This window comes from Astatotilapia calliptera, chromosome 7 (assembly GCF_900246225.1).
Source record: "Astatotilapia calliptera chromosome 7, fAstCal1.2, whole genome shotgun sequence".
NCBI classification, from domain to species: Eukaryota; Metazoa; Chordata; class Actinopteri; order Cichliformes; family Cichlidae; genus Astatotilapia; species Astatotilapia calliptera.
In genome coordinates, this window is record NC_039308.1 from 48957660 (window position 1) to 48985529 (window position 27870).

The 27870-nt window shown below is 42.5% G+C and overlaps 1 protein-coding gene across 2 annotated transcripts; it reads right to left on the reverse strand.

Moving 5' to 3' along the window:
• Positions 1-99: 99 nt before the first annotated feature.
• On the reverse strand, positions 100-27870 carry wnt7bb (wingless-type MMTV integration site family, member 7Bb). Of its 2 annotated transcripts, none has more exons than XM_026175307.1 (4): positions 27197-27870; positions 19906-20132; positions 4429-4700; positions 100-1309 (listed from the first exon to the last, which is right to left on the reverse strand). In XM_026175307.1, the coding sequence occupies exons 1-4, from the start codon at positions 27265-27267 to the stop codon at positions 830-832; spliced, it is 1050 nt and encodes a 349-aa protein (XP_026031092.1). In that variant the 5' UTR covers positions 27268-27870; the 3' UTR covers positions 100-829. The 2 variants fall into 2 exon arrangements, with proteins under 2 accessions (XP_026031092.1, XP_026031091.1); XM_026175306.1 differs by lacking the exon at positions 27197-27870 and adding an exon at positions 24442-24947.

The window sequence follows — 27870 nt, forward strand, 5'->3', positions numbered from 1 at the left end:
TCATGTTCTAATAGACACACATTTTTTCCAGTCAGTTTCTAAAAAGTATTTTTCTTTACACTTAGTACAAAAAAAAAAAGACATGTCTACCCGTTAGTGTTTTGTTTTAAGATACTATAACATAAATAGACAATTTATTTTCAGTGTTCAGAACAGACAGTTCCAGTGTGACTGGAAAACTAACATACTCCACCATATTCCAGTTGGCAGCAGAGGGTTTTAACAGAGTTCTCCACTCAGATATTGGCGCAGCGTGATGCACCACACTTACAAAATGTTCTTCATTTCTACAGACCTCCACCATTAGCCCCAGCCAAGCTAGGGGTATCATTCATGTCAAGATTCACTTATGCCCCCACCCGTTAGTGAAAAAATGACAAAACCCACAAAGAGTTTCTCATCAAAGACTTAACAATGGCTGTCACTTCGATCAACTCCCAGGTTACTGTGAGTTCCTCTCCATGCAAGTCTGGTTATATTGCAATCGAACCATCACAAATCCCAGAGTGCAAAGCACAGTTCCCACCGAGGGTCTCATTCTTTACACGTAGTCCCAACTTCACTGCGGATACATCAGTACATAAGCACAACCTCAATGTGACAGTAAAGTTTTGGGGGTATTACCTACTGATAATTAGAATTTACTTTCGGAAAAGCAATTAGATAGATTCTGCTGTGCAAAACGATGCCTCGAAGAGCTGATAGTGTAAATTCCATTTCTTCGCTTCAAAATCTCGAAGACACACCTTCCTGCTCGTTCTCCCGCTTCTTCCTCATTTAGCTAGTCCTTTGCGCGTCAACTTTTTCTGGCACTGAGCTCTTCATGTCCTTATTTGCAGGTAAACACCTCCGTCCTCTCACTGCATGTGTTGCATTTGACGAAGCAGCACCACTGGAACTTACAATTGCACTGCCACACCTTTGTGTACTGGTGTGTATTGTATCCCCGACCGCAGCACATAAGGTCGCAGCCGTCCGTATGTGGTGAGGTGCGGTTGCACAGGCGTCCCTGGGTTCCCACGCTCCCTGTGGCTGCGTCCTCCTCGCAGTAGTTGGGCGACCTCTCAATGTATACGAGGTCTGTCTCCATGGGCTTACGGTAGCCCTGAGTCTGCTTTACCTTGAGGTGGGTGGGCTGGCGCAGTCGGCTGGCCCGGACTACCTCCACATGCACAGCTTTATTGTACTTGTCCTTGAGTACGTAGCCAATCTCGCGGAATTTCGGAAGAGTAGTCCAACATGTTTTAGTGGTACAGGATCCCGAGACGCCGTGGCACTTGCACTCTAGCTTCATCCTTTCTTCTAAAACCTGGGGAGTGGTAGAGACAACAGGTCAGCTGTAGAGCTCTAGCAGTTATAGGACTTTCAGGTAATAGAACCCCTAGATGAAGATTTCAATTTTCCTTCTCTCTATGGATTTCCAGTGTGCTGGGAAAAAGGTAGAAATGTTTAAAGCGTCTAATTATTATTATTATTATTATTATTATTATTATTATTATTATTGTTGTTGTTATTATTGTTTCTATTTCTATTTCACATGAGTGCAAAGCTCAAGACATCTGCATAGTTTGACTAGAGTGGAAGTCCATAAGAAAATCATTGATATCCAATCGACCAATATATAGATCTTTGAACACCTTTTGTTTTGATGTGGATACTTTATTTTAGTCATTAGTTATTATAAGTCTCTTGCTCTCATTTATATTGTGCATGTCATCGCATCTCCCTTCCCTCACCCTCAACCAGTCATGGCAGATGGCTGCCCCTCTGTGTTTCTTCCTGTTAAAAGGGAGTTTTTTCTTCCCACTGTTGCCGAGTGTTTGCTCACAGGGGCTCATCTGATTGTTGGTGTTTTCTCTCCTTTCCTTACAATATAAAGCGTTTTTCTAGCTTTTACAAGAAATATCCTATAGTAGTAATTTTGCCTGTGGTTTTCATAAAACATATCACTGATTCAGAAACAAAAATATCTCATATGTTTTTGATCGCCATTGAAAATTTGAATCCATTGTGCAATTAAATGTGTTACACATGCAGTGTACAAACAGGCAAACTCAATTAATCGTTTACAGCTGGACAACACACATGGTTTAAGTGGGTTCTTAAACAATATTATGACAAAAAAATACAGCATTATTCCCATATGGGTAAGATTTTGATGTATTATGTTATATTACAATCATAAGACGGGACTATATGACAGTTTATTTTGTGTAACTCCCTTTCTTAGGTTTGGTCTTAAGATTTGTTGGTTTATCTCCAACATATGGTACACACAGGGCAGAAAGTCTTCTCTTTGCTCCCTAATCCCGCGGCATGTGGTAAATATTGCGTGCTGTTGTCAGTATTCAAGTGTCAATCCTTTGTCCCTTGAGAGTAAGAAAGAACAAAAAACAAAAACAAAAAAAGTATTTTTTTCCTAAAAGACAAAGGGACAGAGAAATCACGGGGGTGTCGTTTAGTTGAGTCCTATTAACCCGCTGCTAACAAATCTGCCATGACTCTAAAAACTCTTCGTTTGCTTGAGCAAAGCGGGCGTCTCTGTTGTTGCTGGGTGGCTGTGCAGCTTTTTCCTGGAATGACGCCTTGCCAACAGCACAAGTCATCACTTCTATCACACACTTATGAAATGTACACAAGTGATGTTATATAGCTCTCTCTGTCTTGTCTACGCACTCATGTGGTTTGAGGAAATTTGATTTTTTTTTTTAAAAACTGAGCCTTCCCGACTACATAAAAGCTGGGATCAGATGTCAAGCCTGCCTCCAGTATTAATTCAGAGTGAGGATTTCCAAAAATGCACTGTACAAAAACCACAAGAAATGTCTGGCATAAGGAGTCTGACATATGTATGGAAACATTTACTTAAAGTGTGTCCATCAAAGCCTCTGATCTGTTACTGATTAGTCCAATATGACCAGATACACATCACCGCATACAGATGCACTGAGATGCCCTGAGATGGCTTGTCAAACACACATCTGCATGTAGACTTCTTTTGGTTTGTTTTTCCATTAATAAGAGTAATAGTAACAATCAACAAAGCCCTCTTACACTCGTCATTTTAAAGGCTTCACATCTGAACAAAATCCAGATGTAACTACATAAAATCCAGTTTACATATATAGCGATGCATATGTGTGTGCCTTCATCTGGCAAATTGCAGATGGACTGATCGGATCAGTGTTGGTTTTCCAATAAGACTCCTATCTGTCTTTAACTTTTGGATGTTGTTTTTTTTTTAAATATTTAATACCTATGTGATGCAGTTGACACTCTTGGAGTAACTGTGCATGCATCATCAAACAAAGTGAGGTACAATCAGAGAAGGCCCAAATCTCTGTGTCCTTATAAGTTCTTAAACTTTTAGCTTTCCTTCAGTATGCACACAAAAAAAGAATCTGACACTTCCTCATAGCATTTAATTTTTTTGAGCTACAAAGAGCAAAGCGGCAATAGTGCCAGCTCTAATCGAGAGAGCTGCCAGTACCATGGCATGCAGCGTAGACCATATCAGTCTGCTGTGTTAACACTAGCATTGTCGGCCTGCTTTCACACCCTGAATAGATGCAGTCAAATGGCAGTGACATGTTTTGGTATTGTGCAGACAACTGCAATAATATCCTGTTCCTGACTTTACACTTCATAATTCCATGAAAGGAACTGGAAAGGATAAATGGCAGTCCTCCATCTGGCAACCACTTGGGAAGGCTCCATTTTCCCAGTGAACATTATACAGCTGAAGTTATTAATTAGATCCATTTTTCAACTAAGTATTGTCTTTTTTCTTTTTTTCACCTCCCACACTCTCTCTGTCTTTTTTTTCCTGGTCGTTAAAGTTCTTCATGACTTTCTGCTATCTGTTCTCTAAGAAATAAACTGCTGATCTGTTGATTGATCGCAGCTTTTTGTCACAAGTCTGCGACTTTGAGCTCTTTATCTGGGAGAGCTCCGCTTGTCTGGGACACATCTCTGCATCTATGGATAAACACATGTTTGCCATTAAATCCATTCATCCAGTTGTTTGTATCTTTGGCTGGCAGATATGCCATGCTATCAACTGCTATCAAGTGACTTAAAGAATAAATAACAATTGTTCTTTGTAACTACTTCCATAGTGCTGCTAGCTCTATTTAGTTGCTCCAGACGTCCATTTATTCGTTGCGGTATCATTTATCAGCGTGATCACCAAACGCAAGCTTAATCCAATGAGTAACCTTCTTTGTTTGGAGGTAAAAACAAAAGTTAGGTCATCAAGATAATGCAAAAATTCACTTCACAGTAAGTATGCTCTCTTGAGGATAGACATTTATTGTGCACAGTTTACATAATATTTAAGTAATTAATTTAAGTAAGATTTGTTTAAGCATTTTCTGGGGTTTTTGTGACTTCGAGGCTAAAAGAAAAGTATATGACATCTTTCTTTACCTTTCTGCCTGCCTCATTGTTGTGCAAGTTCATCAGACGACGTGGGGTCTTTCTAATCTCGCGGGCATCCACGAAGCGGCGAGAGAACTCTATGCCGTACTTGATGTCTGCCGAGCATCCTCCCCATTTCCAGCCTTCCTCCTGATTATAATAACCCTGCTTCTCCCTGTCACATCCACACTGACTGAGGTTGCCTTGGCTGCATGCTGCGGTGATAGCATGGGCCACCCCAGCCGCTGTGATGGCATAGGTAAAAGCTGCTTCCCGGCTGCCTGAAAAAGAAAAACAGATAAATGCTCCACTCACAGCATTTTACAGCGCAGAGAATTTGATTTTTGACAACACCACAGATATTCAGAATCTTTCCCATCATTCGATAAGCCACCATTTTGCTTTCCTCTCATGAACAGCTTGCCTTCTGTACCTTGGTAGAAATGTGGTCATACTTCCCACCACAAATTCCTTGGACCTAGCCTGCAAGAGTGCAGTGTTGGAATTCCAGTGTGGGGAGAGCTGGGGTAGGTGCTGTCCAAAGTGCTGAATTCCTCCACAGGAGCACCTTGTACTGCTGCCCACACTGCAGACAGTTGGGGTCTGCAGGTCTCGCTGACTCTGATACTGATCACTGACAAGAAAGGAAGCCCTGTGGTGCCTAGATCAGGTAATACCAGGACCTCAGAAGATAAGAGCAGCTGCTAAACCTAACAAGATTAATTCTACCTATGTTTCATAGTCTGACTTCAGGCTTTAAAGACAGTGCATGCTTACTGGCCATGAAAGCACTCAAACTGAAGGTTTAGATTAGTTGTTATTGGCTTTAAAAAGTTCTACTTCGGCTTATGTCACTAGATAAAATACTATGTGCACTGTCATCACTTAAAAACCAAAAAATAGATTCAATGTCTTGGGAAAAAAATTGAGAATGCCAATGCCCGAGGTATAGACTTCTTGTTGTGTCAATAAGAGAAAAAAAATTATATATATATATACAATAAACAACATGTAAAGGACCTGGGTACACTTTAGCTAAAAGGACGGTGACAATAACCATACCATACAAGTCCACTCACTTCCTGCATATCTGAAATAACTGTACTATTCCCCTAATGGCTACAAAGGGATCTGACTTAAAAGACATCGTCTCTGGGTATAGGAAGGACTGCGGGTTATTACAACCCTGGTCTCCCTCCAAGTGGCAGTAATCTAGAAGGAGGCAATCCTCAGAAACAAGGCTAGCCAAAGAGTGTTTTAAGGGGCCTTTCAGCCTGTGGAGAAGAATGTTTTGTAAGTCTTTGATGTGTGTTGTGTAATGTACTCAGTCGCAATTATTGGAATCACTCTAGGTAAAATGTGTTCTGTTGTTCTGCACTTCAGAGGGCCAAAAGCTCCATGTCAGTTTATCATTTTCTTTTTTCAGCGGTTCTCAGAGGTTCATCGTGTTCGGTAGTTTGCAAACGTCACAGTACATGACCTATCAAAAAGAATCATCCGGTTTCAGCAGGCTAGTGAACATAAAAGCTTGATGTAAATTTTCAAATGAGTGGCCGAATATAAAGTTGTACATACAGAACTTGTCACAAGTGTTCAATATACCGCCTCCAAGCTAACGGATATGATAGTCAAACTTATCCTATACTTTTGCAAGCATGTCGCTGCAACCACTGTTTTTCTTATGCTTCTTGCAGGCAACCACATGAACTCAAGGATCCCCTCTTTACTGTATTTCTGCTGGATGTCAAAACACATCTGTAGAAACCTATTTATTTATGAGTAAATTCTGGTAGCATCCTTGTAGGCTTTGGAGAGAATTCTATTTTTTTATGTATTATTTTTTATACATTGTAGACAGTTTCAGTGTATTTGACTATATGTTCTAAACACTGATTAGCCTTTAAATACAAAAATACAGCAAATGAAGTGAAAATTATAAGGAAACAAGACAAAAACGACTTTATGGACGCCAAGCAAACACTCGATAGCTTGTGTTATCCGCTAAAGCTTATGTGTACAAATTTTTATTCAACTTTTTTTTCATTTCAAAAGCAATGTGCTTTATGTACTCCTAAATATACTGCTAATATGCAGCCATTTGCAGCTGTTTTCCATTTCATTTCCTCTTCTTTTTTTAGAGGGACTTTTTACACCTCCTATTCTGGTCTCGGGGGCATTTTTGAACTCTCAGAGATGTTTTCACCCAAAGCCACTGTTAATTTCCTACCCTGGCACTGGTGCTGTAGACTTAATACCATAGCCACAGGTTTGCCTGGTGGGCACTGACTCACAACCACTTGCTTCTTTGGTTAGCAGCAGAGCTGTGCCCCACCAGCTTGTGGTGACATTCTGCTGCCCCCACCTCATACACAAATGCAGTCACACAGCTGCAATGTAGCTCTGTTCACATGCACACACACACACATGCAAACGCTCCCTGACCGGCCACATAATAAAATAATACGACACACTTCCACTTCCCTCCACCCTTGCGCGCATACACTGTTAAAAGCTCGTTTACACATAGATGCACAAACAGAGCATCACTGTAATGTTTAAAACAGGATAAAGGCAGTTTCCAGAGAAAGGGTGGTACTCAATGAGTTATGCTATTAGTGGGGCAATGATGACAATCAGAATATAGAATGCTTTCATTCTGTTTCCCTGAAAGTGACTGACTCATAAATCAAAGATGGAAAGGTTACGAACAAAATAAGTGGAGTGAAGCCAGTTCAGACAGGCAACTCCAGCCACACTGTGTTTTGCACGCTAACATGCTTCAGTTTCCACATGTCATATCCCAAACACCCCTCCTCTCAGTTTGGTGGTCTACTTGCAGAATTTCCCATTTCTCCCTCCGACATGTCAGTGCACTACCCTGATATGTCAACCCCCTTCACCAACCCAACCTGTAGGCTCTGTGTGGATGTTTACTCATCACTCCCAATTTCTGTATCATATTTAGAGTGGGTGATGAGTCAGAGTCTAGACACCAAAGATTATATTCTGCTGTTGAACTGCCTAGCTCAGTTACATTAATATAGCAATGCAAAGGTGTAGCATGTGCATCCTGCGTGTGCAACATCTTTTTTTTAAAACGCCTGTGTTCTGGAGAAAGAAAGAGGCCCCCGAACAGATGTGCATCTGATGAAATTTTGAAGGAGAAAATGCACCCATAACAGCAGCAAAAAGCCCCAAAAGAGGCTGGCCCCAGAGTCCTGACAGCACTCCAGGAGGAACCACCCTGGGATAGCCTTGCTAGCTGCCAGTGGAAAATTGGAGTGACCAGAAAAACCTCAATGAACTTGGAAACATCCAGGAGAGAAGAATGGGGGAATATTAAACCAGATGTCTAATGGAGTTTAGTGGCAAGTGTCTGCTGTAGCAGCCAAGAAAGCAGGCAAGAAGATCAGGCTTGTTTCACTGAGAACAGGTAAGGGAGCTCATATGCAGACATTTGTTTTGTTTTCTTTTGTTACGGCCCTGCGTTGGGGGCTAAAACCAGAAATACTGACTCAGTATGCTTTGGCCTTCACATTACCTGACCACACCACTTTGGACAGCGGCTCCCGCTGCGATGGCCCGCCGTGTCTTTTGACCATCTGCCGAAACTAGGACATAAAAAGAAGTCTCTGGATGTAGTGGCTTGCCGCTAAAACTGCAATCTGTGTTTAGAGACGGAGGCAGGCACACCGCTAGCCAGAATTCACATGACACAGCATAGAAGATTTACAACCGGGGATACTATACAGGCAGCACTTGTGTACTATAGACAAGCTGATGTAGTAACATTGCCGCTGACCTCAACGGGCCTTGCTTTCTTCTCTGTTCACAGGCCATAGTAAAGATATGTTGTTGACAGGAGAGGAAAGGGAAAAGATATACTGAAGGGACTTGGATACAGAATTGGCTGTAGAGCGCCCTTTTCTCTCCAAAAACCAGGCCAAGGTCAGTCATGTTGTGTGTCTGCCCCATCATGGGACAAATGGTTAAAATATACAAAAAAAAAGGTCAAGTGAGGGCAGAAATGGCCTGACAACCTTGACTTGCTAAAGGTTATCGCATTCATCTGTTATTATTATGACTGACCTGATGTTTTACAAAGCAGCTAGTGGAGATGCTGAGCTAATTTCCTTTACTAATCCTGCCAGCCAGAAACAAATTCCTTCTGTCCTCGTCAGCACGCTTCCCCATAAAACACGTCTGGGATTCTGAGAATTCCGATTGCACAATGTGATACATACGGACGGTGTACAGCCTAAGAAAGATGTAGCGAAACATGCAGACATCAAGCTTTACAGAACATCACAGCAAAGGTATGATTCGGTTACGGTAAAGGTGAGGTGAGCCAGAGGATGGGTAAAGACATTCAGTAGACTAAAAGGACTGGAGAGAAGTAGTTTAGGCTGGATTCCTGGTAGGGAAGGGGTGGGGAGGGGGTGCCAAACAACAGCAAAACACACACACATACATACACAGAAGTACACACAGAAACCGGCAGGTTTCCAGCAGAGTGGCTGAATTGCCTCTCCACACAGGCCAAGCCTGCTGTTGCTGGAGCAGTGAAGGGGAAAGCCTTTTAAAGACCCCTCATCCCAGACATGCACTCACTCCCACAGGGGACACAAGGGAGTGGGGTGGGATTGGGGGTGGGGGGTGGAGAGTAGACTGCATAAAAAATAAAATCTCCACAACACAGCGACACACTCGAAGTTCAAGTTTCACATCACATTCACACATTACCTGTAAGAACATCTTGTCACACACAAATGGCCCACAGTGAACAAAGGGAAAAGTGTCACCTGCTGGTGGCCAAGAGTCTTTACACATATTGTGGGATTTTCACAAGATACAAAATAATAATAACAATAATGATAATAATAATGATAAAAAACACGATGCCAAACCTTTTTAAAGCAGATATGGAAGTTGCAGAGTGCTGTTTCTCAAGTAACATTTAGATCATTTGGTTTTTTTCTCTTACTTTTCCCCCGTCTTGCAGCAAAACTATAGAAATTGAATCAAAACACTAAAACCCAGAAATAAAAGCTCCAGGTCATCATTTTCAAAAGCAAAAACAAAGCATCGTGCAACACACTCTGCAGCTCCGGTGAATCAAATGGAAACATGATACCGCTTTTAAAACATTGTGAGCACATGCAAGTTCATGGATACTACATAACAAAGTTATTTTACGTCACTGTGCACAATAAAGTTATGACACCAAAAAATACTGAGAATAAGCTCTAACCAAAGCCATACTGGTGCTGGAATCCTGTCTCCAGGGCCCCATGGAAGGGGAAGAAAGTTGGAGGAAAACCCCTTGCTTTGTGTACCACTCGCTGAACTGACTACTGCGCTCTCTACTACTGTTTTCCGTTCCGCTTTATGTACCGTTGCTATGAACATATGCTCCCAGCAAATTATAGACAAAGTTGTGGTCCGTGAGGTTTGCAGCTTGAGGAATTAGCACAGCCGTGTTCCTGTACAATAAAATAATATTGTTTTACCAGAACTAGGCTCCACATTCTCAGAGAACTCACATCAGAGAGCCGAGGAAGTGACACGCTTTGGCACGGCCGCTCACTGTAGGTCCTCCAGTTTGATTCATATAATGAGGAGGGCTTTGAGAAGAAAAGCTAAAAACAATTATGAGGGTGTTTAACTTTGCCGGTGCACTATTAAATTCTGAGAATTTAGGTAAGCTGCCTCCCAGGCACAGAAAATTGGGGTGGCACAAAACCGTTTCAAAAGCATCCTTTCTCTCCTCTGATCTGCCTGAGGTGAAGATAAAGCTTTTTGACTGAATGCTGAGGCTTGCTAAAACAAGCACAAATCCTTCTTCCCACCCTTTCATCCTAATAATGAGCCCAAATCAGGACCTCACCTGCACACATCTACAAACGTAGGCCGCTGCGCGCTCTACGAAGCATTCATCAAGTTCACGGGAGGACAATGTCGAGGATTTTCCTCAATTTCAATCTTTACTTGAATTTGTTTCATCTTCAGCGGAAACATATTTACCGAGATGTGTGCGGATCCCACAGCGCATCAACGAAGATATCATTATCCTCACCACTATAATCAACGAGTCAAATATGCCACTGATGACATGTTTCTCCTTCTCATTACAAAAGAAACCTCCAGACTTGACATTTTCATATTTGGTGATACTCATCATCACACAGTCAAAATAAAGCCCCACGTCTCTTAGCATCTTCTCCCTCCAAACCGGTGTCTCTGCCTTAAAAACCCACTAAGACTCTCTCCCTCTCGCTGTTTCTCTCTCTCTGAACTCTCACCTAAGTGGGCCAGTAGCGATGTGATTGTTGGCACATGTAAATGTCCAGTGGTGGGCCAGCAAGTAGAGAATACAGTGATGGGCCTGGGATAGTGTGGAACAAAGCACAGAGTGAGATTACAGTTGATCCTCTTGCATCCTGCTTCCTCCTGCGTCTAGCTGCACTGGCAGACACAGACAGACGCAGATCCCACCGATAACGCGAGGCTACGGGGAGCCCCGTGTGCAGGGGGCCACAAGGGTCGGGTCTCTGAACAGCTCAGACAGACTGTGGGTGGGCGGGGGAGAGAGAAATGGGGTGAGGAAAAGGTGAGGGACCCCAGCAAACGGACACACCCACACACTCTGAGACAGAGACAGAGCTGATGAATGAACAAGCAGAAAAGCGGACCCGGCAATGATAGTGCTGTTTGGTTGCGTAGGACGACAAGCCACACCCTAGATACAGACACATGCTGTGGGCAGAGGATGTGAGGCAAGACGCTGGGAAGAAAAAGCGTAAGACATGACCTTTTACTGCCGATGATGACCACAGCCCACACGCTGCAGAACAACAAAGCAACGGACTCTCCTGCTATCTGATAAAGTTAGTGAAAGATCCTACGCGCGGGATGCGCACGCACGCACGTCGGACCGCTCCAGCTTCTCTGGGCTCACATGGAGGAAGGCAGAGAGGATTAGCGCAACCCACATGATGACGGGCTGAAAAATAGGCCTTTTATCCACCACCGTTCCACCATAACACAATGCACGCGTCATTTCCACGCTGTTATCCACTCGGTGCCAACTGCTTGGCTGCCTGGGAGTGGATCTGCTGTTTTGCTGGCAGATCAGCACTGGTGGTGCATCAGATCTTTTATCGGCTTTAATATTCCGTCCTTTAATGATAACAATATTTATTTTTCTTTATCTCTGTGGGATAGCGAGATTTGGGTGAATGATTAAGTAGTCGAGCTGCAGTATGCCTGAAGGGCGTAGAACCAACAAAAAAGTAATCCCCACAAAGGGGAAAAATCCTCAGTGGCAGTGAGATGATTGATGGCATTTTGGGAGAGTTCACCAGTGTCAAAGTATCCACTTGTGGTGATAAAAAAAAAAAAGGAGCAGGAAAAAACAGTTTGAAGAATGGCTTTTTTGACTGCCTTTGTTAAGCTAGTCCTGGGCATGACACCTTCTTGCCAGCTGAGTAAGCTTGTGTGTTTTTTTTCTGCCAAGCTTCACTCCCAGCCAATCACAGCCTTGAAAACATGAGATGTAAGTTTACACAGTTATGCCATGTTATTTCTTCTTTGAATTTTGAATAATTGTGGGGTTGACAGTGTGGATGGCTGAAATTACAATGCTGACTGATTCCCTTTGCCTTGCTTTGTTTATACTGTCCTTGAATGTCTGCTCTCGAGACACAATCGCCATGTGATTTAAAGGGGACTTTTCTGGAAATCTTCATCTGGCCAGAGTGAATATTTCAGCTTGTATTAGCTCTCGCTTTGTCAGAATGAGCAAAACAAAGCAATAACCGAACCGCGTGGTCATTTTAAACAGATTTTTTCATCCATTCATTATTACCCTTAGGTTAGACTGATGCTGTGCCTCCATTCTGCGGAGATATGATTTCACCACAAAACGACCATCAGCTGATTCCGAGAAAAGGAAGGAGCTCCACCAAAGAATTTATAATCTGCAAGTATTCTGTTGTCCTCGGCCCAGGAGCTTGTAGTGCGGTGTGTCGGATGAATTGTAGACGTGTGGGGGGGAAAGCAAATTAATGGCTACTTCAAGTCTTGACAACAGCAAATAAAATGTTGGCATAATAATTATTAATTATGAGTGTTCAGGAAATTTAAGGACACCGCAGGGATTCTCAAATCACACCAAAGTCATTTTTAACATCTATATATATATTTAAGATATATATATATATATATATATATATATGAGCAACAATGTGGAAAAGATGGTCCCACACAGTTTGTTTTTCTCTGATTATTGTATTCGGAGTGGGAAAAGACACCAAAAATGGTTCATCTGTTGCTTCTGGCACACTCCATTCTCTGTGAATTCAGGTTTTCTATAAAAACGGGAATGGTGTATATAACACTAAGCCAAAATTCCCAAACTTTTGTCAACCACATCCTCTTTGCACTTACTTATCCAACTCCACTGTGGATAAAAAAAACAGCCTCCCTCAGTTATGTCTGGCTCTTGGTGTCTGCAGTGACCTTTCCCCTCCTCCGAGAGGTAGCCCTGCCATCTCCAGCTCCCGATCAAGTATGTGCCTGTCCGGGGAGTTCTTTCCACACAAATGGTTTTCAATAAGCCTGCTGACTTAAACATCCTTTCTAGTGACTGGATGCTAGTTTGGTCCCTGCAGCCCTGTAGGTTCTAGCAGGTGGACTGACCACTACCTTCACCACAATGTTGATCCTGTGAGAGGAAATAGGTGAAAGAGAAAGAAGGAGGATGGCATGAACACACCTTTAATTCCCTGACACCTCTACACTACTCCCATTTCTTTTTTTCTCTTTCTCTCTTTTTTGTTTTTCCTGTAACCCACAGCTTGGGGCAACTTCTCTGCACCTGACAAAAAAAAAATAGAGAGAGACAGGGAGACAAAATGGGAAAAAAAATAATAAAAGGAGCACAGTGAAAAAGCAAAGGGGGGGGGGGTCATGAAAGAAAAAAGACTTGCTTACATCTTTTCTTAAAAAGGTCTGATTGTTTCACTGTTCACTGTAGCAGTTGTGCACAGTTATACCTAGGTATGCTTAAATTTAAATTGTCGTAACAATAAAAAACTGTCGTGTTTCCTCGGCTCACCTGCTCAAGTGCTCCATCCATTCTTGTGCAATGAGCCAAAGGCAGAATGATTGAACTTTTGCAATAATTCACTAGCAGCACAATACAAGAAACCTCTTTCATGTGAAAAAGCGTGGATCAGGATGGTGACAAACTGGTTGGAAAGTCAAACAAAGAGTAACCAGAGCAGGCCATTTTATGACAAGGGGGCCAGTGTTGGCCTTTGATGCTGAGTGTAGCTGTTGAAAGGTGTCCATTTTCAGGCTCTAATCACTGACTTCAAGTGCATTGCAATTTGAACAGAGCTGTAAGGTATTCATAGGCATTTCTTTTTTTGTTTAAGTGAAGGGCATCTCTATTACAGGTAGTTAGCCAAAGGAATGTCTGATTGCACACAGGATGAGGCTTTACCAAGTCAAAACATGTCATTAAAAACAAGGGGAGAAGTTCAAATATGCTTTGATAGGGAGATCAATAACCAAAAGCTGCATTGATCACGGCTGATGAGCAGCATAAATGCAATAGAAAAATAAAGCCAGTTCACGCAGAATATGCATGCTAAGGCTGATTTATGTGGCACAGAACAACGAGATTTAACTTTTATGTGAAATCTGTAGCACGGCACTTAATTATGCACAGTAAATTGAAATCAACAAATCACGGCTACGGGATCGAGTCTTGACAGGAGTGTTTAAAATAGAATGATTCATTCAGAAAGCAGGCCAGATCGGAGCGGAGGGCAGACCACATTTGCCATTCTTATCCTGAAACCCCCTCTTTTTCCTCCTAAGCTGCTGATGGATGTGTTTCTAATTTTATTATTGGTTCTTAATAGACTGCAACAAGTCACTCAATAACACCCATTTCTGTTAGCACGGGATAATTCATTCCACATTTCTGAGGGCTGATGGCACTGGCTCATGCCAACGCTGTTAGCGGGGCACGGGGAAGAATGCTAAATCTGCTTTTGCAGAGGAAACAGAGACACACTCAAATTGCTGGTTTCAAATCTCCGCGCTGAGTTTACGGCGTTGTACTCCAATTTGTCAGTTGGTGCGTAATAAGCAAGCTCACACTTTTTGCAAAACAGTGGAAATGCTGAGTGGCAGAGCTGCAGGAGATATGTGGGTTCATTTTTTTGTTTTTTGTTTCAGTGCATCTACTGTAGAGTCTCGTGTCAGCAACAAAAGAGATGCCGGCAGCAGCCAACCTTGAAAACTTGAAATAAAAGTGAAGTAAATATCAAATAGACCATTTTTGAACCATCTCTGCTAAATGACGATATCTCAAGTCCTAAAAATCCACAATAGCCCAGTTATTAATGTGTGCTCCCTTGGAAAGCGAATGTAATATCTTGGACCAGCTCCAGAAGAGAAAGACTGCCTCCAAGAGAAGGCAGTACAGAGAGAGAATGCATAAGACTTGCGGTCGGTTGATCTTTACTTCTTGAAAAACTGCCGACATCTCCTCCCTTCAGTCCAGAACTAAGACTGCATCACTGAGCACGGGGGTGGGTGGGAGGTTTGGCGTTCATAATTTGGGGGGATTTGAACAAGGAACCTAAACAGGAGCAGAACGCGAACAGCTTTTCCCTCTACATTTGATTATGATGATGTTGGAATTTGCAGATTTGAAGCAGGGATCGGAACATTTTCTCCGAGGGGTGTATTCCATGATTTCATATGCCATGCTAAAGAATTCCATAATACATACGGACGCGGTTAGAAAACATGGTTACATCTTCAATCAAGGGCAATAGTCACTGGAAAAGATCACAATCGCGAAGGTTGCATGCAGGCTGCTGGCAGCTTGAAATTCAGGTGTTGAGAAAAAATACAGTCACCCGCTTCTCCCCTGTGTGTGCATGTGTGTGTGTGAGAGAGACAGGAGAGTAGCTGCGGTGTCGGTGGTTTCCTACGATGACCTAGTGGGACGCTACTAAACTAAAACAGAGCACTTAGATCGAATCCAGCAGCGTGCTTGATCTCATTTATTCAAAACGTAGTAATCACACACCTCTGTCTAGCAGTCGCTAGATTTAGGTTTAAAAACATAAATATTATTATATTAATACTCTGAGGTCTAAGTCATCATATACCCTAACCCTAACCCGCGCTTTGGAAGAGCAGTGCCAACCATTGCTAGCAAACGGTGCTATGCAATATCAAACTAATGCAAATACATGAATCCCAAATATCTACTGAAATGATCTTACATATAACACTAAATGTGATTCACAGCTTACTCAGTATCATCGTCACATCTTTAAGTATCTAAAAGGCTTCTATGTTAGCTGTGTCCACAACATAGAAAACAAAAAGCATGGTTATTTTGTTGGGTTCTATCTATTTTTGTGGTGCAGGACTTCTATGCATTAAACATCAAATAGGTTATAGTATGAAGTCCGCACTTTTAACACAACTTGAAATGGAGACTCGGCGAGGCTGTATCTCCCTGCTAGACCATCTTAAATCAGTCCAGAGAGTTAAACCTATGAATAGAGAGGAGCTATCCTACTCCTTATGTACACACAGCAAGAAATTTTTACTGACAGGGATACCGAACTGGGGTTAAAATACATTACCGCTCAACACTGACACACAAACATTAATGTACAACACCATTCAAATTCTCAAACTCTTTGTGTATGACTCTAATTCTATTGTGATAATGTTTGGCACACGGGTTATAGGCTCACCTCACATAGCCAGCATGTTTCTATGAACGAAGGTGCAACATATGCTACCTTTTATGGTGCAAACACAGACCCGGAGGGAGAGATTTGGGTGATTCACAAGGTCATGATCAGAAGTAAAAACAGCATATTGCCAGACTTCAAGCTACACAGTTGCGGTCAGTCAGCATCGCATGACTAACTACTGGCCAATAAGTTTGCAGCAACAAGTTGTGGTTTAGATGCTACAATAGAGAGATGACCAGATGTTTTCCACACAGATTGCAACCATTTCCCAGTCCAAATGCTGACTTTAAGTAATCTGATTACATCTAAATTTTCCATGTTTTTTTTTAATGGAGGTACAATGTGAAATGTTCAATTCAATGGAATATACTTACTCTTTTTTTCACACTTGGATCAATGATAGTAAGAAATAACTGTTAAACAATTTCTTATTAAGTCTTTTGAGCTAGTTTCGCCTTCTAAAGTTTCAAAGGGATAAACTAGCAGCCTGCACAGACTTTTCTTTGAGGCATCAGCTCCTCGAAATGTGCAGCGTTTTCTCTGAACAAGAATCGATTTGGAACGATTACTATCCGGGTTCGCATGTCATGGTCCTCCAGTCCTCCTGTGTGCCTCCACCGTCTCTCTCTCTCTCTCTCTCTCTCTCTCTCTCTGTTGTGTCCTTGCTGCTCTGTGTGAGGGTGTGTTTACTTGCCTTACAGGGGCGGGATCCTCCTGGGATCCCCGCCCTCTCCTGGACACACCTGACTCAATCAGCACCAGTGGATCATCTGGCAATCAGCTGTTTGCTATTTAAGCTGGGACCTGACCTTCAGTCTTTGCCTTGGTGTTGTCTAACTGCAGTAGTGTTCATGTTGCCTCTCTGTTTCAGTTTATTTGCTGAAGCTTTCTAATGCGTCTTTTCCTGTGCCTAGGACGGCCCAGCGGAGTTCCAAAAGAGTGTTTGTTACTTGGCAGAGTGAGGAGATCGGGGACTTGGATTCATGCAACCTTCCATCCATTGGATTTTGTACATATTGGACTTTTGAACTAAGCACTTCAAAGACTTTGTATATAGCACTATCACCAACACTGTAAATATACTCACTGAACTTTCATTCCTGAGTCCTGCGTTTGAGCCCAGCCAGACAAACCATGACATTGCATCATTTGCAGAGATGCAGACTGAGAGGATTTGGTGTCACTGTACTGACACGCAGGGTGCCTTATAATATGTCCTCTTGCAGTTTACAAATGTGACGCAATCGAGCAAGCTGAAGCTCTACTGTCATGTGTTCTTTTGATGCGCCACTCTGTTCGCATAAATCTGCACAGTTCGGCCTGTTTTACTGCTCATTAACTTTGTGTGTGGTTCAAATATGACAATAGAAGATGGGGTGGGTAGGTGGGGGATTTTTATGGGGTTTATTTTCTAACATAAATGAGGGAAAATAAGTTGAAAAATAAGCCCCTGTTGGCTGGTTATTTTATTTATTCATTGAAAAACCCCAAATCTGCCTTGGGAATCCTAACTTAAATCAAGTTCCATGTTGGTCTAGAGGAAGACGTCATTGTAGGGATACTTTATTGAGAAGGCCACCAAGTCCCATCATTATAGAACAATCATGACAGGCCCAGCAGTCATCGGTCTCTGACTATAACTGGACGACCAACAGTGATGTGCTCAGTGCGGGCGCACGGAGCATTTATTTGTGCAGATCTACTATGGAAACCAAACAAGTTAACACCAAATTCAAATGGCGCCATTGCTAAATATATAATATAACATATAATAAACCAGAGAAGACCCCCTATTGGGTTGAATATATGTTTTAATAGTAAAATTTACTTTGGGTGAGCAGCATAATGCATGAAAACATTAATAGCCGTCACACAGAAATACACATGAGATGCGTCCAAAGAACCACTGCCGAATGCCATGTATAAATCTCCGAGTGCTTCAAAAGGCCATAAAAGACAAGAACAAAAGAAAGCGAAAAGGGGATGTTGTTGAGGAAAACAACATGAGCTTCATTACCAAAGAAAGCGCCACATTCACAACAAAGAAAAAAAATGCTTTTGCTAAAAGGAGCTGGAGCTAATTCAGCTGCTGCTTAAGAGGAGGGATTGTGAACAGAGCCACTGGATTAAATGTGCAGCCCAACCGCAACGTAATAGCAACAAAGCATCTAAATGAAAGGAAATATATAAAAGTCCCTGTAAAACAAAAGCAGCGCAAAAGAGATTTGCAGAAGTTTGAGAAGTCCCTCAAGCAAAAGCATTTTAAAATGTAAACGTTTGCCCTCTTTTGGGGCTTTTTCTGCCTATATGAGAACACTCAAGTGAACCAGCCAGGCATGGACACAACCAATTTAGCCCAATTAACAACAGATGTGTCCATCTATTTCGGTTTGACATGAGTTCTCTGCAATAACACGATTAGCTGTCTCTTCATTCGCCGTCTCGTTTTCCATCCATACGCTTTCCCCATCAGAGCCGCACTTCTTTTCGGTAGCTTTTCCACAATTTTGGACACAGCCAGCTATGGCAGGCATGCTGCTAACCAACACCCCACACTGCACAAACTACATCAGCGAATCAGCTGCAGGGAACACTAGAGAAACAGCATTTTTTCAGCTGAGAATGAGGAGCAGCAAAAGATGGGGTGGAATCAGCGGTATGCGAGATCCTCTTGAGCAACATGAATGGTTATACAATAGAAAATCAAAAGAGACTGCGCATTACTGGTTTGAGTTTGAACTGACTGTGTGATGTGTGCAGCTTGGGTTTGGCTTGTTACGAGCCATATTTCATGGGGTTCAGAGGGTCAGGGCCTGGTACCACATTTTTGATGCTCTCGTGGCACTGTTTCATAAAACTGGGACAATAAAGATGCATTATGTAACTTCTTGTTTAATAACAAAATTACTGGTATTATTGTTGTCAGCTACATTGCCATTACCAAATTAATAGTTGCGATTGCAGGCAGAGAAAGAAATTTACCGCCATCTGCTCAGCATCGCACAACTTTGAGGCTACACAAAGCCTCAAAGCTGTAGTTCCCGTTTTGTATCATACTTTCATTGTTAAGTTGACTGGAAAGTCACAAATCCATAGTAGTGTACAACAGTGCCTCAAATGGTTTGTTCCTCTGTCTTATTAAGACGGTGTATCGCTCACCTTTAAGTTATATTCAAACCAACGTAATACCAAATCCATAGTTATTATGAGTGAGTGCATTTTTGTAGTGAAGTACTATGTCTATAAATTTATTTGGGAAAGTGTGCCACTAATGTAAAATATCATTTAAGCTGTATTGTTAAGTATCTTTGTGTATCAAAATCCGATTATAAGATTTTGGCTGTTTTAGCTTTTCTTTCTAACTGGTGTACATTAGTGGGATGTCTAAGACTTTTATTTAATCTCTTCTGCATAGAATACGGTTATTATGATTTTTTCCACCAGAGTCCTGTAGGGTAGCAGACCGTAACACTGAACCTAACTTTAGCAAACAAAAACCTAACCCCAATCCAAAGGTCTTACACTGATTCAATTTGCTCATTAAAGACGTGATCAGTGGCAAAAGTTCCTTGCAGCGCCATAAGCAAAGCCTGTGTAAGTCTATCGCATGCACAGCCATACAGAGCACACAGATATGGATACAGGAACACACTATCCCGCTTCAATTTGTGAAAGAACGCAGACTAACCTACTCGCAGCTCCTGACCGAAGACTGTTCTTTCTCCCAGCGCCGAACAGTTCCAGCGTCCATATCGGAACTGGTATTGACACTCATTGATGCCCATCTGGGCCCCTTCGCCCACAACAATTATGGCGTCCGGGCGGCTCTGGCAGATGGCCCGCTGGCGAGGTGCCAGCCCTGGGATCTTGTTGCAGATGATGTTGGCACCCAGAGCCACCACTGAGGACAGGGCCCTGCCGAAGTAAGAAAAACACACCGCCACACACGCAGACATGCATTCATACGCAGAGGCATGGATGCATGCATGCGTTGTCGCACACACACACACACACACACACAAACAAACTCAGTTAGAGCCTCCAGAGGACGGTGAGATTTACTCACTTTCACGAGACTCTCCAGAACAGGATTCAATTCAGCCCGTGATTGATGCACATTCCATAGTAAAGTGAAAGCTGTACTGCACGAGAGTATTACTATTTAATGGATTAAAGGTAAATGAAAAACCTGAGAGCTTAATCCAACATAAGAAATATAAAAAATAAAAATAAAAAATGTTAAAAACAGCCCAGAGAGAGACAAGAAGATGCTTATTTGGCTGTTCACAACAGCATTCCCCAGTGGTTTGGAAGACGTGAGTTTAAGTAATTTGTTTGGATTTTTGTGTCAATTGTTAGGTAACATACTGGTGTGAATGGCTTCCAGACTTGTATACCCACTGTGCAGACCTCCTCGGTGCCTGATGGCACAGTTGCAGAAATCGCTTTTTTAACCAAATCTCATATAAAGTACGATTTGTATGATTTGTGTAATTACAGTATGCGTTTGAAGAATACTTGGGGTGTAAATTGCCCATAAATTTCATGAGAGGCTTTGCATTGAACACATGTAAGGTTTTCAGCACTGGTTTTCTCCAATCCTAAAGTGGTCGGTCTTGTATGACCCAGGACATGTCCTTATTGGTTCACCTCAAACACACAACAGCATATTTGATAGGTACAACGGCATATTTTCAAGATGGCTTTATGGCCACTGGGAACACCAAAACAGATTACAAAAAAAAAAGAAGAAGAAGAAGAAGAAAAAGAAAAACACAGACTTTCTCCAAGATTCTGTTTATAGCCCTTGAAACCATGTAGATACATACTTTTCAAACATGTCAGGGACAGGGAGCCATAAATGAGCGCGGAGGCAAACACCGCCTTTGAAGTATGACGTCGACCTCCGAAGTATTGACCACAAACGGGGCAAACTAACACAGGCGAGCTGTGTGTCAGCGAAAAGAAATGGCAACATATATAAGGGGTGAAATGGAAGAATGGATGAAGGAGACGAAGAGAGAGGGAGAGACTGGGAGAAACAGAGCTCTAGGAGATGTCGATTTTAGAGCTCGGAGCACACTCTCGTTCTGAGAAGCCCTGACTTAGAGCGTGGATTTGAGTCGGGATAGCTAAAAACCTCTCGGACGACTGTGTTCTCTTTTCTGATTGTTGTTTAAGTTCCTACGCAATGGAAGAACAACATAAATCTCAATTTCAAAGACAAACTTTAGAATAAATCCTAACTGCAGTGGGGCGAGTATCTGTTACCAAACACAGGGCTACACACATTGTCTTGGTGGAGTATAACATTGAAAAGGGACACGCAAAATGGGTATGCTTGTTGATTTTAGAAACGCTTCACTTGAACTCGCCATAAATCAATCAATGTCAACATGTTAGGATACACGTTTTCATATAGAATAGAAGCCCGATGTTTATTAGACAGAAGAAGAAAAAAAAGAAGAAGAATTAAATTTGGTCTGCGAAACGTGTGCATCACTACACTAGATGCAAACTTATCTAACAGGTATTTAACTTCTAAAAAATAATCATATAATTTTTTTTTTAAAATCCCCTGTTAGAAAGAAAAAAGGACATTCATCAGGTGCCTTCTGCATTCGCAGCGAACACTACAGCCTGCTGCTTCTTTCAATCCTGCTTTGCTTTCTCAGCTGTAAAGTAGCTCGAACTTCTCTGACCCTCTTTGACCCTCCGCTGCATACACGGTAGTTCATGGCAACGACGACATCCAGTTTGTCCAAAAGTGAAAGGTGGGCTCATTAAGTTTAATGTTCAACTAGAGAAATTTGCTTCCTTCCATAATGAACATTAGAGATGAATAAGGTCAGTTTGCGATAAAAATCCAACACAAGCGTCGAGGTGATAATTTTTAGCTCTGTCAAAGAAACCTCTTTTCAGCCTCCTTTGTTAGCTCTTTCTCATGTCCTTCACATGCTAATTTGCACAATCACAGTCTACCATGGGCAAACCCGACCAATAGACAACACCAAACAGAGAATTCCAGGGCTAAGCTTTTAAATCCCCGCATCATCAAAGTGCACAAATGCGAATCTGTTTGCTTAGTGTATGCTCTGTGTGTGCCAGCAGCTTGGGGGACAGCTCACCCACAGCCACACAGATCTCCAATAAGATAGACTGTCAACATGAACTTAAAAGTAAGCTGATGCATTTCAAAGCCCCGGCCTGTATAGCTTCCTCAGGTTTACAGGATGAGAGTCGATGCAAAAGTTGTGTCTTTTCATGCAAACTGTGTGCTGTTTAATCGACTAATGGCAGCGTCACTGGATTGTGGTTTAGCAGTGATGCTGCAGAGAGATGAGAGGAAAGGTGGGTTTTAATTTTAAAGCAGCAGGTGGAAAGTCTGATCATGTTACCACAAACCGTACAGAAACCTAAAACATTTAGAGTCCACCGTTAATTGCTCTTTCTATTCTGATTTTTAAGCTGGTAAAGCTGATTTTTCATTAATAATTTAACCTTAGCGCTGATAAAACATGATCATTTCCATGTTACATTGATCCCAAAAACTTCAAGACTAAAACAGTCACCAGGAAATGTAAATGAAACACTACTTTAGGTCAGTGTGAAGTCATTACTGTGGAAGAGCTTAAATCTTAACTGTGGTGAGGAGCTTAAAGATTCCATCACAGTGCAGTGTGGTGGCCTTAAGAGGAACTATCATCTGCGTCATGGCATTCAGTTTGCTTACAGCCACCTGCTTCATCACATTGAACACTTTGAACCTAACTGACAGGCTGTTACGTTCCCAGGCGTGTTTTCTACAAGAGGAAGGCCCTCGCAAAAATGCCCGAGGCACAACTTACTCAAGTCAAGTGAATAAATACTCTCCTTATTCCCCCCACCACACACACACAGACACATTAACAGCAAATCTAGCAGCATTTATAAATTTTAGCATTTTAGAGTGGTTTTACTTAAAACAAAATCCCTTACACGCCCACAGTTTTCAGACTGTTTCCACAGGCGAGGTGTGCAGTGACTCCAAAGGACTATATGGATATATACTTTGGCTCGGGGTGTATTTACTGCCCACAAAAAACTTGTTTTTACAGTTTTACATGCCAAAACATTTCCTGTATAGTTTTGATGAAGGGGTATTGTATTATTTTGAATCTATGTTTAAATGTTCTCCACGTGGCCTATCCTGCAGTTAATACACCGCTGAAAACATAGTTAAATAATCCAAACAAATAATGGTATGTAACTTTGATGTGCAAGCCATATACTTAGCAGCGTAGCCTACTTTTGTCTGAACCCCCCCAAGGAAAAAAAAAACACATCTATTCCAGCATCAGGTTTGGGGTCTCCGGGCAGCAAAGGATGGAGCAAAGGACCATGTAATTATTTTGGAAACTTTAAGAAAGCCGCCGTTCTGCGAAATACTTTTAATCCAGAGCTCAGCGCATTGCGGTGCCAATCACGTACGTGTTGCATAGGGGATAGTTTAAGATGTGGGCTCAAACGGTAACATCAAAATATTTGAAATCGGGGAGAGGTGAGGTAATGCGTGGTAGTCTTTCGCTCGCTCTGGCAGGTTAAAGGTGCTTCCATGCGTAAAAATGACCCACGTTGCGCGAAGTTTTTCTCACAAGGGGAAGAAAACAGAATCTCCGCATCTAATTGTCTTGAACATCTCTGCCACTCAGTGGCCAAAATGGACCAATGTTGCAGTTCCTACAGTATTATTTTTCCTCGATTTTGTAAAATGTTTTAAATCCAACAGCCTGACCCAAACGAGCCCTACTTACTCCGCAGACATGCTCGCTGAGGGGATGGCACATTAGAGCGTTGAGCTTTACGCCAAATTACTGCTTTCCCACGTGGACCCGGGTGTTTCTACTGATGAGTATTATCTTTTTTCTTCTTTTTTTTTAGTTTGGATAACATTAGTTCAGTTGAACAATCAAATATGCCGCCTGAGCTGCACTTCTGTTAGACCCGGTCCGTGTTCGATACAGTTTGATATCACGGTGTAAATAACTCTGACCTGAGGATGAGGGATGAGCGAAATAATCCACTTTTATCGGCTTTTGAATATTGGGGCGAAGAAAATATATCCCCTATTGAGAAGACTGAGGGTTGTGAGAGGAGGAAAGCCTAACCCGTGCATCTTTGTGTTGCTGAGGATGAGAGCGCGCACCCTGTGGAGTGAAGGACTCGTTAATTGGCTCGAACTTACAGGTAGCTGCCACTCGTCAGGATCAGGAAAATCTGCGGGTAGTAGACTGACAGCAGTACACTGCGCGACGAGAAGAGGATCATGATGACATTGAGCAAAACGGCCACGCTCGGTTTGAGTGAGACGAGACGGACTACGATGAGAGGAGGAGGGATAAAAAAAACCTTCTTTAATCCCGGGCTTTAAATCCCCTTTTCCGCACAAAAATAAAAAAATAAAACTCGCTCTGCGTCGCCTTGTGTTTGCGCAGCGACTCTACGCAGCTCCAAGCTCCCAGGGCCGTGTGTGCGCCGAGATTGGCTCTGTCATCTCTCAGCAGCGGAGGCTGTTACACAGTACTGTGGGTTCCCGAGCCGGAATGATGATGGTTTTAGGGATTTTGCATGGCAGAAAAGTGCCTCTCTCCGCTCTCATGAGAGTCGTGCCTGCCATTGGGCAGGGAGAGACACTGCTATCCGCCCACTTTGCCACAGTGGGACAATAGGGTGACACTCATCTGATTCCCGTTGGACAGCGCTAAAGGTTTCATTCATCATTATCACCCCCTCCCCACCTACCGACACAGCCACACAGCCCCGCAACCTCCACCCCCAACCCCACCATCCAGCCAAAAATAAACAAACACAGAGGCTGGCTGCTTCAGCCTCACACCATCAGCGAGGCTCCATGTGTAAGAAATCAGCGCACGTCTTGGCAGGATGTGTCATTTTGAATCAACAAGTTGGCATCACGTTAACGAAGTGACTCTATCTATCTATCTATCTATCTATCTATCTATCTATCTATCTATCTATCTATCTATCTATCTATCTATCTATCTATCTATCTATCTATCTATCTATCTATCTATCTATCTATCTATCTATCTGTCTGTCTGTCTGTCTGTCTGTCTGTCTGTCTGTCTGTCTTTCTGTCTTTCTGTCTGTCTGTGAATGGCAGATATGATTCTAGCTATTTTTCCATGCTGCTGTAAAGAAATGTCTTTGTCTGCTGTGACATTTCCATGGAAACATAAAGCATAATTCCCAGAAGCCAAACAGGGGTTCAGTGACCTTATTCTATCCTGCGGCAACACTATAACATTTCTATAGGCGTCTATAATATTTCTGCTCTGCCTACCTGTCTGCTGCGCTCTGTTGGCTGTCATCCTATTTTGAGACCCTGCTCTGAGGCAGGGTTTTCTATGCTCAGGGTGCAGGATTGATGGAAGTAAAGGCTTAAAAACTGCACTATTGTTGCCATAAACTGAATTTTTCTTTTCTTTTTTTCTTTTTTCTTTTTTTTCTGACATGGTTTGGTGAGTGGAAGCTTTTTTTATCTTCTCAACATCGTGACTTTCACTCAACACCTGCAGGCTCCAGTTATTGTACACAAAGAGGGTACCATGAAAGACTTAGCCGGAGTAAAAGGATGGAAGGAATGAGCTAACTGCTCAGGATTAGTAAACAATAAGACAAGAGACCCCATAAAGGAGCTACTGTCATGTGACATGAACCCCGTGTGAAATCTGAAGTCAGTTCACGAGGTTCTGTCTATTTGATTCGTTTCGACCGCGCGAATCTCCGAGATTTGCGCAGTCGGAGCATTAACATCAAGCTGCAGGGGCCCAATCGTTCCATTTTACAGCTGAAAATGTGAGACAGGATAAGATCAGATCTACTTAACTGCCATTATAAGCACAAGCATACAACAAAGTTAGAAGCACTCCTGAACTTGATGTATATGACAAACATAAACAGTCTTACTATTAGAATAAAAGAGTCATAAATACATGTTCTATACTATTATGTGGTGTGGTCGTGTGTGACTGGTACCAGCTTTCATTTTTAATTATTAACTTTTATTTATTTCTTGGGCAATTGCTTAGAATTAACCCACTAAGCAAATGCAGAGTGGCTTAAAAACAACAGAACCTGTTATAAAGTCTACTTTTTATAACGTAGGTCCTGCTTTTGCTCTGATTCGGTTGGATCTGTCTCCTCTGCAGCGCAACGTTCCCGGTAGGCAGGGCTGCACAGGACCCCTGGGCCTTATTATGGCTATAGCAGCTAATTTATATTGGTTTCAGTGTATTGGATTCAGATGGGTTAGAACATGTACTCTTCGACTCACTGAGCATTTCACTAATAATTAATGTTTTATTAACAGTATGATGTTAAAAATGCGCAAAAAAACCCCGAACTTCTGCTTATCTTCCTGGAGATCCTAACACGATCATGCCCGAGAGGCAGCAGAGAAGGAAGGCATGGACGTCCTTCTGTGTTTATGTATCAAGGTGAGGTATTGCAAAACAGGTAAAAACTCCGTCTGGGCAATGGAATGTGGAACTACAACTCAGTCTGCCGCTATTAATGAAGGTATGCAGGGCCGAGCTGAATCCGAGGCAGAGACAGCGGCTCAAATGATCCTCTGCAACAAAGCAGGAGTACCAGGAGGTGAATTAAATAAGCTTCTGTGGTAAACGCCGATCGATCGTACTGTCCGTTGGTACAAGAACAGACCTGCAATTTTTTTACGCATAACACCCCTCTCCAAGCTATAGCAGTGCACTTTGATGATGCAATGATTCTTACATGTTTAAACACACCTGGTTTTACTTTTTCATCCGCATACTTCACTCTAAGGTCAGAGGGCAGTCGAATCTTTCCTCTACAATGCTTTTCCCCTCTGAAGCGTGCCTGACTGTCGCAACGAATTTCACACCGAGGCTCGCGGGCTACAGTGTCTCGATAAGTAACAACGACAAAAAACTCACCCAAGTCTGAGGTATATGATGCCAAAACACAGGAACACGTAGAGACTCCGTCTTCGGAGGGTTTCGTGCATGATCGTTGCCACTTTGTCCGGAGGCCATGCACTATAACATAAAGTGGCCACGCTTTCCGTTCACATTGGCAGGTTTCTTAGCCCTTCCAGATGCACGTGTACCGTCTGTTTCCCGCGACATCTAGCATAAGCTCCTTGGAAATAATCGACCGTGCGAAATCCATGGTCCGCGAGTACAGGTGAGATGCTGATGACGACCTGAAAGGTGGCTAAGAACTCCAAAATGAAACTCGAGAGAGGTTCGGACTTGAAAGGTGAATGAGTTCTTGGAGGAAGTGCCTCCTATTCGTCCTTACTTTGACGGTAAACCTAATTAACAATTCCTACTTGCTGTGCCTTGCAGGTAGAAAGAGAGCGAGGGAGGGGGGAATAGTTGCGCATACTGCAGTGTCCTAAAAGAAAAGGAAAAAAACGCGGATTTCGTGGTGTTTAAAGCTTTGGAACATCGCTGCTTCTATATTTTGAAGACATCTTAAACACAGACCACGTTACCAACTTGCAACCGCCAGGTAGTCTAATACAGGTAACAAAAGGGCTCCTTGCCTCCTCCTCCTCCTGCAGCATGGATATGCAGAGGATGGGACGGGCTTCAGTGCTGAGCTC